Source organism: Parasteatoda tepidariorum, chromosome 10, assembly GCF_982258835.1.
Source record: "Parasteatoda tepidariorum strain Cologne lab strain chromosome 10, Ptep-v5.0, whole genome shotgun sequence".
In the NCBI taxonomy this organism is placed as follows: domain Eukaryota; kingdom Metazoa; phylum Arthropoda; class Arachnida; order Araneae; family Theridiidae; genus Parasteatoda; species Parasteatoda tepidariorum.
In genome coordinates, this window is record NC_141764.1 from 85,865,565 (window position 1) to 85,877,488 (window position 11,924).

The 11,924-nt window shown below is 28.9% G+C and overlaps 1 protein-coding gene across 1 annotated transcript; it reads right to left on the reverse strand.

Annotated features, from left to right (window-relative positions):
• Positions 1-5,886: 5,886 nt before the first annotated feature.
• LOC147803066 (uncharacterized) lies at positions 5,887-6,336 on the reverse strand. Its single transcript, XM_087152874.1, has one exon. It carries the CDS (start codon positions 6,334-6,336, stop codon positions 5,887-5,889), a length of 450 nt encoding a protein of 149 aa, XP_087009000.1.
• Positions 6,337-11,924: the final 5,588 nt, after the last annotated feature.

Sequence of the window (11,924 nt, forward strand, 5' to 3'; positions counted from 1 at the left end):
TGGAACTTGAGTGGATGGGTGATCTAGCCTATTGGCTATACCAGTTAGAATAAGCAGCAACCACAACATTTATTTTAGTACTTTCAAGGCTGAACTGGACAAGTAACATAACATCTATAATAAAGTTATCTTAATGTACTAGAATGGGCTACCACAAAAGCAAAGTTGCTTCGGGTAAGTAAATAACGTCCTCTGTGTAAAAAATGGTTGAACTTATCTGCTACAGTGTTGGAAATTTTCTAAGAAACAATGGTTAAACAACAATTTATTTCATTGTTATTTTACCATATTCAAACAAAATAGTCAAATTACCATAAATAATATGGAATTCAAACTGTTAACTTTGAGAAAAACCATTTGTTAACTGCTTTCACCAAATACGGTTAAACAACCGTAATTTTATAGCACCAACTGGGCGCACCTAATGAAGTCACTTAGTTCCTTGCAATCTCATTACCGGCATAACATCTCATTACCGTTTTTGAGCCCCAACATTGACACCGCAATAATGTCTTCATTCTATTTCAAAACATGAAGAGTTTCCAGCGTCGTGCTCTCCCCAATCTAAGACCCTGGACTATTAGAATACGATACTCTCGGTCATTTTTACGTTAAAAACAACCCAAATATAAACGCTTTTTTACGTAATTCGAGACTACCACTCGAAACGGAAATAAACCGTTTTAAATAAACGTTTTTTTGCTCTAAACCTTGTGGCATTTAAACGTTATGTTCACGTAAATAATACTTATCTCTGCTGCATGAGCTCATTCATATACAGATGGCAACACCATAAAGCAGCTTAATACAAGAAGTCTAGTATTTCCCATCTCTTACGATAGCTGAAACATCTAGATTAACTAATTCAACCACATTTCACAGTTCATTTGATAAAATACAACTCAACCATAACCTAATTCCAATGCCCATTAGCGAACAAAAAGTCTAGCTCCAATCCCTAGTTTTAAAAAAATATAATTTTTTATTTTGAAACCATGCTATTTGTAAGTGATTAAAAAGCAGTATAATTTTTTATGTATAGTTTTTTAACCGTAGTAGTTGTAAATGACTTTAAGACAATAAAGGTAAAAAAGGTTCTTAAAAAAGGTGTGAAAATAAGGGGACGAAAAATGATGTTTGATTTTCAGCCAGTTATCAATTTTTTTCATCTTCCAATTGTTTTTATCTGTTAATTCCTAATAAGATCAATTGTTTTTATCTTATTAGGAATTTAGAAAAAACCATCTAGACTAAATCAATAGTGGTGGGAAAACTATAAAATATTGTACCAAAGACTGAACTAGATCAGAAATTTAACGGATAGACTGTTACAAATGTAATGTTGAACCTGGTTTTTGGTGCATTTGAACACCAAAAATAGTAGCAACTACTTCACACCAAAGTAGTTTTTACTAAGTATTCCACTACACCAAAACCAATTATTGTTCCTAATGTAGTTAAACACCTAGAATGTTCTTTTACACTACTTGGTGTAAAGTAACGGCCACCATGTTTGCTATTAAGCAATGCTAAACTTTATTGTGTAAAAAATTTCAGAAACTAATTTTGACTAGACAAAAAAGTTTCCGGAAATCTCAAAGAACCTAATATCATGTTTCTTATCAATTGAGAAACATTTCTTGAATTGAGAAACTGAATCGCATTGACGCCGATTCAATTTCAGAGTGTAGCGTAGCTACCACTACAACTATCAAATTTCAATTCACTAGTATATAAAACATGTTCGATTTCGTATTGAGTTACGTTTTGATGGATGACGATTGACATTGTTAGTAGCCTAGCACTTTTGTTGCTAGAAGAGTTTCCAATATGGTAATAAGAAAAGCCTGTTGGAAACGCATCTAAATATTAAAAAAAGAAAAAATATTCGAATCTGCAAGAAATAATATAAAATATTTCTGAAGTACTGCGAAATGTTACTGAATATTAGACAGAGGTATCCGAAATGTTTTTGAAAATTACATGCACCGTAGCTGCTCCACATATTTAAAAGCGCCTCGGTTTTCTTTTTTTTTTTTTTTTTTTTTTTTTTTTTTTTTACAGTGTATAATTACAAAGTAAGACTTCAAAGAAAGGTGCAAGATGTTTTCGAAATAGCAATAAAACTTCAAAATTTATTATTTGAAGAAGATATTTTCATATGTGAATTAATCTAAAATAACTAGAAGTTAGCAAGAATATCAGAAGCAACAAAAAACATTACACTATTTCAAACATTAATTTCCTAAACAGGCTTTTATTATTGTTTATCTAAATTTCTGAGCATTTAGTAAGTCGAGTCCAGTTTATACTAATCTAGGTTAATAGAAACCGCCTTTAATTTCGTGAATAAACTGTATTATTTCTCTTTTTTTTTTATTCCTTTGTTCCGCTTCTCTTGCCTTTGAGGTTAATCATTTGAGTATTCAAAACTATAATATAATAAATGAAGACCTTATGGATAAAATTTGATTAATGAATTTCTTTATACTTATTCAATTAAAATAATGCAATGCACTTAATGCGTTTTTCTTCTTAATCACGAAATAAATCCATTAGCTTATAATAAAAAGAGACTCAAAAAGAAACTGCCAAGCCGAAAATTCTTGCCTGCGTCTAGGTTAACTTGCCAACTTGCTCACAAATCATTTAGAAACGAAGTCTACTAGAAAAATATTTTCGACAAGAATAAAAATTAATAGTCATGAATTTCCAAATCCAAATAGAATAATTAAATTATTTACTTTAAAAAATGCAAAATACTTCTTTTTCCTGGAAACACATACTAATTTAATACACATATAAAAGCTTTCAATATAATAAATGAAATCAGCGCATTTTCGTTGGAAGAATTTCGTTTTTAGAAAAACTTCTAATTGAGTTACTTTCATTTAAAAAAAAATCTATCAAATGAAAGATTTAGGACTGCAAACTCGGTCGTTGTTTACGAACTGCTACTTGAATGAAAAACGTTATTTTCCTTTTCCAAGAGAAATTTAATGATGATATTATTTTAAATAAAATGAAGATTTAATGATAGGTTCTATTCCCATTTTACTTCATCGATCTTAATGCTACTACAAAAAAAAATTATTTTACTATGTAAAGTAAGTTTCAATTTGCAGCTTATTAACTACGCTTTGAAATCCGTTGTTTTCTGAAGAAAATTTCGAATTTATTGGTAATATTTTGAAAATAAGTATTTTGAAGAAAAAAATAAATGTTCTGGAATTTAAAACTTGAAAATAACTTTAAATAAATAAATAAAAAATAAACAAATATAGGAAAAGCTATTGACTTAATTTCATACACGAAACTAATGAAATAAAACAGGTTTTTGTTTTGCTTTTTCAGAACTTAATTATAAAAGTAACTATGTTTACTTCTGAAAATAAAAAAAATAGTGCGTGGAGTCCCTCCGCGCGGAAGAAGTGATGTGGAAATGAAATGTGGAAATGGAAATGTGGAATGCGTAATGTGGAAATGAAAATAGGAAGGTGTAGAAATTGATTTTTAGTGAAATCATATTGTTTCTTTAAGACAAACTTTATTAACATTGCTTACAATTCACAATTGATCGCATCTTTTAATTATCATTTTCGAGTGGAGAAATATCCAAATCTATAACATTTACAATGGGATTATGATAACTAAAGAAAGATACGAAATGTTTGAGTTCTATTTTTTCAATATTTCTTGAAATAACTGCATCAATGGTAGTTCCCCCTTTGGTTGTTGGATCATTCCTACCATTTATCATTTCCAATCCAAATTTGTCTTTAAGGAAGGTTAATAATGTTTCAGCTTCAGGTAACAAGAAATTCACATTAAAATCTCCTGCAAGGATCACAGGCCGCTCGTTGCCATGGTAGCGTTAAACGTTTAACGCAACCTTGTTGGAAGTCGTATTAGAAATTTCACTTCAATAAAAATTTACTGAAAATAAATAAAAATATTAGAATATCGACAGTATGTACATTTTGCAAACAAAATTAAAAACGAATAACTTTTGCATGTACATTGAATAAAAAAATTTAAAAACGAACTAATGATCGGATCTTCACGTTCTAAAAGTCAATCGTAATAGTTCGAGAAGCCAACTTCAAATATGTTAATTAATTAGCACAGACGATATTTTAAGGCAATTAATTAATACCTTTCTATTTCAACAAATAATTTTAGCCTGTTGTTTTCAGATAAAGAAAAAGGTAGTAATAACAATTTCCGTAGATGTCACTTTTGAGAGAGGGTTACATTAATGTTGCTGCCTTCTTGTCTTGCTCAGCAGGCGAATATTTTCTTCTTGTTTAGTATCTTAAAAAATATTGTAAAATAAAATTAACAAAAAATCAATTTGTCATAAAATTATCACCCAAAAGCGTAAAAATGAATTTTTAAAGTTTAACCAAGATAGTTTAAAGATATTCGTGCCAGAATATTAAAAAGAAGAAAGCTGAAAAGAATTAAACTGTTCAATACACCTGTCTCGACAAGTGAAAGAAGATAAGAGTTAACACTTCTATAAGTTAAGTAGCTCTAAGAAGTTTAGAGTTAAAGTGTTAAAGCTGTGAATAACATATGGTAAGTTCACACAGAATTTTGCTATATAATCCCTGAATTCAGTTATTTTATATTTTTTTCCAACTGTATAAAATACAATGACAACAATACTCATACTGCGAAGTTTCTGTATAAAAAAAACTTGCTTAAGTTGTCAAGCTTCATAAAATCTTTGCTTTGTACAAAATGTATCTCTTTAAGTTAAATAAAAAAAAATAAAGCATGCATATTTAAAAAATAATAATAATAATTTCTTTGAACAAAAGTTAATATTGCTTCCACTACGAGTATAATTTAAAGTCAGAAAGATAATATTTTCCTGATTCTGTATATTATCTCTATTATCTTTACTTAGAGTGGTGGGACACATTTAAACCATAATTAGTCCAAAACTAACCGAAAATTCATACTTAAAAGGTAACAATAAGATTTTCAGTCCAGCTTTTACGCTTGCATGATGTAGTAACGATTGCGTGACAAAACTAACGTTTCTGAAGTGCCAAATTAGGGCAGTTACAATTACAATTACCTAATTAATTAAACCTAATTAATACAAATTAGATTTCTAGTATAAAAAGCACCTGAATTTGTTTTTAGGATTTCCTATCCTTATCAAAATATTATATATACATAACTATAACATAACATATATACATAATGAATTACATATATACGCATATACATAATACTTAACATACAGGTATATTACAAAATAATAGGAACACCTGTGAAAAAATGAAAATATTTTATTAATAAGGAGTTGGGCCACCTTTGGCCTGAATGACAGCTTGCATTCGACGTGGGATTTACAAATAAAGGTCTTGAACAAAGTTCATTGGAATTTGCAGCCATTCCTCTTGCAGGGCTGCCTCGAGTTCCGAGAGTGTGCGTGGAGGAGGAAACCGAGCACGGACTTTTTTCTCCAAAAAACCAAAAAAACGCTCAATGATATTGAGATCAGGGGACTGAGGACACCACGTTAGATGGTCCACTTCATCATTATGCTCATTTAACCATGTTTGAACCCAGTGAGACTTGTGAACAGGGGCGTTGTCATCTTTGAACACAGGACGTTCTCCCAGAAAGAGAGTATGAAGCATAGGGTGAAGATGATCCGCAAGAATGATTCGGTAATGGTCCTCTTTGACCATCCCCCTCAAGACAACGAGAGGCCCCAATCCACGGGCAGATATAGCTCCCCACACCATCACAGAACCACCTCCATGTTTCACGGTTGGAACCAGGCTGTCAACATGAAATGCTTCTGCCGGCGTTCGCCACACGAACACACGTCCGGTGGTCTGGAATAGTGTAAAAGAGGATTCATCAGACCAGATGACTTGTTCCCATTGCAGTTGTGTCCATTTTAGGTGGTCTTGGCACCACTGTAGTCTCTTCAAAGCATTCCGCGGTTAATGGTTTTGGAATAGCTACTCTGCCATGAATGTTAGCAGCATGCAACTCCCGTTGAATAGTTTTCATGGATACAGGGTTCTGAAGGTGGGTATTCATCTCGGATGTTATCACCGGCAGTGTAGTCTTGCGTTTTCGAGTGACTATCCTCTTCAACACCCGTCTATCACGGTCTGACAACTTCGACCTCTTGCCGTTGTTGTGCCTCGCCGAAGACACCTTACCCAACTTTGTGTATGCCGACAGAGTCCTTGATACAGTGGTCCTTGAAACACCTACAAGGTTTGCTGTTCCGGACACGGACGCTCCAGCTTGGCGAGCTATGATTATCATGCCTCTTTTAAGGTCAGAGAGGTCGGACATAATCTCGTTTTGCTAGAAACAGATTTTTCTCATGCATATCTCACACTGCCAAATGCTAGACTGATACCTTGCCTCTCATCACCACTAGGTGGCACATTCTTGCGACCCGTGCCCGCCGCTTATTGGACGGTCGAGAATGACTCCATTCTTACACAGGTGTTCCTTTTATTTTGGCCTATACCTGTATATTATGTATATGTATATGTATGAAGGTAAAATAAAAGCAATGCAAATATTTCTTGAGCACTACTTCTTCATTGCTGACAGTTGGTGAAAAACTTTGTTGAAGTAAATTGTTTGGAAAAAAAACTTCTTACACATTGAGTGTCAACATCACATTTCAGTTTTGAGATAAATCAATGTTAATAAATTAATATCAATTAATATTAATAATTAATTTTTAATAAAAATAGAATCCAGTATAAGTCTTCAACTTGAAATTTTTCGAAATTTAAGGTAAAGCCTTAAGGTAATTAAGGTAAATTTAAGGTAAGGATAGCAGTCAAAAATTAATTAAAAAAGCACTGAGATTGGTGAAAAGCTGGACAAATAAAAAAGTTAATAACATAGAAAATTTTGCTATTCAACCGTTTCTAGGAGATTTATAAACGAACCCAAAATATATCTTCCTGGAGAAGGCCACTAAGAATTTTTAAAATTATGCTTGATATTTTTTTAAAAAAATTCGCCAAAAGATAAAATATATTTCAGGGGCATACGTCATGTCCCTGGAAAAAAGATAAGTGGATGGTAAAAATCCTCTACTCTCTAAAAAATATTTGTTTTCAGAAATAAATTTCCCGAGATAGGGTATTAGAAGAATATCTGTTTTTTCTTTACAACCATTTATATAAAAGTCTAGATGAATACACAAAATACTGCATTAGCTGCATATTAAGACCAAAACCAAGCCAAGATTTTAATTAATTTAGAAAAGTTATATGTATAAATATTAATGATAGCTAAATCGAAGCTTTTAATCCACTTGTGTTTTATAAATATTCAGGTAGTTGCTTTTGATTTCGTTTAACGAAAATCCCTTCAAAACTATTGTCACGTGATAAACATGAAATTGATGAAGAATATAATTTGGAAACTAGAACGATTCTTACTCTTTCATAACTTTTAACTCTTTGACTCTATAGTTTTCTGTTTTTTTGTTTTTGTTATTTTAAAAGTGAATAAGTAGTAAATTTACTCTGATTCTTAACTTGTTTTTTTTTTATATTTGTTGATGATTCTGCATTTTGTATAAATGATTGGACTATCTGAGCTAAAGTCCTTTTTTAATTAATATGTCGCGTTTTTTTTTTTTTCGTTTTTTTTTTCGCAATTAGACGTTTATAGCGATCTTCATTTCAAAACTTATTATTTATGGGGGTTTTTCTTTCATTATTCCAATTACCCGAAAATTCTCCCATTCCTTAAAAAAAAGCAATTTGGGTTGCGTTCCGATAAATACCTTTTTATCCTTTGATGTCCTTATTTGACAAAGAATTTTCAGCTGAAATCATTATCTACACGATAAGCCCAGATTTGAGTTTCGACAACTATCCGTTTGGATTTTATAGCAGAAAACATTGGATCTTATAGTAGAAAACATTTATTTTTTGAGAAAAGTCACGATTTTTTCAAACTTTGGCACTCGGTGGCGGGCTCTAAATATTGTTTTTTCTTAACTGAAACTTTCAGATTATTAGTTTTATAGCGAATGGCACCTTTTTAGAGGTCGCCATCTAAAAAATTCGAACTTTCGTTTATGACCACCCAAATATGTGTACAGAATACAAATTAGGTTTCTAGTATAAAAAGTATCGGAATTTGTTTTTAAGGTTTACTATCCCTATTAACTTTTATATGTACACAACTATAACATAACATATATGCATAATGCATAACATATGTAATATACATTTACATAATACATAACATATATAATATACATTTACATAATACATAACATATATAATATACATTTACATAATACATAACATAATGGTTTAACATTGGTTTTTCATTGTTGACGGTGCATTTTTATTGGCCGGTAAATCACATTGTAGGATCCAGTTTTACCATATTGATTTACATGTTGCTTTGGTTATCCTCAGTATAAAATTAATAAAAGTTATAAAGATATTGTTTTCTTATAAATATTTTTGCATTCCTAATGTAAAGGTACCTGTACCGGTTCCACTATTATTACGCTTCGTAATTTAATTGTTTTCTAAATTAAAAGTTTAAAACTAAGAAAATTGTTTTTTTATTGTAAAATAATTCTACTCAACATTTAAAAATAAAATTATTTATATCAGTGTCTAATCTTATTGTCTAATCTTATTTTAAAATCAATATTTTTTGTGCAAATTGCATTAATAAAATAATTTAATAATTTTAACTTTCGAAGAAAAAACTGTTTTATGTCAAAAAACAACAATCATTATGAAGCAATCCTTAGGGTTGGTAAGCGGCAGAGAGCAGGAGGCTTAGCCTATTAGTATATACATAACTATTGTTTCAGATCATATTATTGAGAATGATTTTTTTCGTTATGAGAAAACAATTATTGTTTTGTTATGAAAAACAATTTTGTTATTATAAACAATTAATATAAAGCAATCATTAGGGTTAGTAAGTGGCAGCGAACAGGAGGCTACAATTATTATTATTTAGTTATGAAAAACAATTTCGTTATTAAAAACAATTTCGTTATTAGAAGCAATTATTATAAAGCAATCATTAGGGTTAGTAAGCGGCGGCGAACAGGAGGCTACAATTATTATTATTTCGTTATGAGAAACAATTTCGTTATTAAAAACAATTATTATAAAGCAATCATTAGGGTTGGTAAAGCGACAGCGAACAGGGGGCTTAGCCTATTAGTTTATACATAGCTATTGTTTCAGATCATATTATTATTGAGAGTGATTTTTTTCGATGTGAAAAAATATGTATAAAAATTCTATAATGTAATAATAAGTGATAATACTATAAAATAATTAGAGTTGCAATATTAGTATGAAAATCATATTAACTTAGCCAACTTTTTTTTTCTGATATTCTGATAGTACGCTTAAAGGAGAACATCACTGTCATTGTTTTAAGGAAAAACTGTTTTCTAGTTAAATTTATTAATCGCATAGCAAATTAAACGTATGTATTTATTTTACACATTATTTTTACAAAAGCATTATTTATTAAGTATATTGAAAATAATCAATTGAATAAATATTAAGAAACCCAAAGCATGAATGATCGTCGCCGACTTTTACCTATTTCATTTTTAATTCATAAATTTAAACATCTGAACCAGGCTATGTCTGCTTAGTTTCGTTTTTTTGTTTCTAATAGATTTTTTGAGAAAAACGGACTGCATATTTTTTGAAAAAACTTTAAATTCAGAATTCAATCAATTAATCAAAAATTTGAAACACAATAAAAAGAGATCTGCGTTAGTTAAATTAATAACTCACATGCAATTGATTTAAGTTAATTAAATGAAAATTGCTGAATTAATCAAGTTTGCGAGTCCAAAAAAAAGCAGTTTTATAAAAATAAAAAAGACCCCTTTTGAAAGTTAAGAAGACTCAATCCATCTATCAACGTCTCATTACAATAAAAGTTGTATATTTCATGGATTTTTCCAGCCATATCTTATACTTTTGCAAAAACGTTCTCAAACCAGCGTAACTAAACTAAGTAAAAAAAATATTTTAAAAAAACCAGATGCACTCAAGGTGTTAATACTTTTTACCGTTATTTGATATCAATATCACAACTTTCGAACAATTAAACTGCACAATGGAGGTTAAATAAGAAAGATATTCTAATGATGATGATATCCAAAGTAAAAAAATTGGTATTTTGGGAAGCGAAAATAACTCACAAATGGTGTGAATATACATGAGTATGTTGTAAGCATTCTTCATTAGTGGTGTTTATGTTTAACTATACTTTTTAAAATGTATATGAACGCTAACTTGCAATAAAGTGTTCCCTTGTTTTTTGCGTTCTTCAGCTCCAAATTCAAAACTTACTGCACCTAAAAACTTACTGCAAAACTTACTGCACCTTACTAACCTTACTGCAAATTATACTAACATTAACTGTAACGTGTCATTTTACTTGTTATGCATCCTTGTAATTAATAATAATGTAATAGATAATAATATAATTGAAGAAATAATAGATTTAATAACAGTTTTACAATGTATCTTTTATACTTATCTTTTGAGAAAAATAGCACATGAAATGCCTGAAATTATTTAAACTATATTGAAAATAATTTTGATATTTTATATAATTGTTGTTAAATAATCTTTCGATTTTTTTTTTCACTGAAAAAAAATTTTTCATTGTATTCTTCAAATTATTTAAAATAAATCCATTTAACTGAACTAGATAATTATATTAATAAATTAATGCATATATTGATGCTCTGCGTTATTCACAACAATACTAAAACTCAAAAATTAAAAATTTAAGAAAGAAAGTTTCAGAATTGCTGCCTATATATTTCTTTCTCTCATTGATAGCTAGTCAATATATCCTTATAAAAAAAATTTTTATTGTATTCTTCAAATTATTTAAAATAAATCCATTTAACTGAACTAGATAATTATATTAATAAATTAATGCATATATTGATGTATGTATTATTCACAAAAATACTAAATCTCAAAAATTAAAAATTTAAGAAAGAAAGTTTCAGAATTGCTGCCTATATATTTCTTTCTCTCATTGATAGCTAGTCAATATATCCTTATAAAAAAAATTTTATTGTATTCTTCAAATTATTTAAAATAAATCCATTTAACTGAACTAGATAATTATATTAATAAATTAATGCATATATTGATGTATGTATTATTCACAAAAATACTAAATCTCAAAAATTAAAAATTTAAGAAAGAAAGTTTCAGAATTCTGCCTATATATTTCTTTCTCTCATTGATAGCTAGTCAATATATCCTTATAAAAAAATTTTTATTGTATTCTTCAAATTATTTAAAATAAATCCATTTAACTGAACTAGATAATTATATTAATAAATTAATGCATATATTGATGTATGTATTATTCACAAAAATACTAAATCTCAAAAATTTAAAATTTAAGAAAGAAAGTTTCAGAATTGCTGCCTATATATTTCTTTCTCTCATTGATAGCTAGTCAATATATCCTTATAAAAAAAATTTTATTGTATTCTTCAAATTATTTAAAATAAATCCATTTAACTGAACTAGATAATTATATTAATAAATTAATGCATATATTGATGTATGTATTATTCACAAAAATACTAAATCTCAAAAATTAAAAATTTAAGAAAGAAAGTTTCAGAATTCTGCCTATATATTTCTTTCTCTCATTGATAGCTAGTCAATATATCCTTATAAAAATAATTTTTTATAATTTTTGAGAACAGTTACTAAAGTAACAAATTGATTTCTGACAAATGCAACTTTAATTTGATACTCTGGAAAGTCTAATTTTAATAACATTATATTGGAAAAATTAAATTTATTCATTAAAATATTATTATGAAAGTGAGTAAATACGAAAAATAATACATTATTTTTTTCTTATTT

Bases quoted from the DNA above. Each gene is read 5' to 3' on its own strand.
- LOC147803066 (XM_087152874.1), bottom strand. From the start codon at position 6,336: ATGTCCGACCTCTCTGACCTTAAAAGAGGCATGATAATCATAGCTCGC.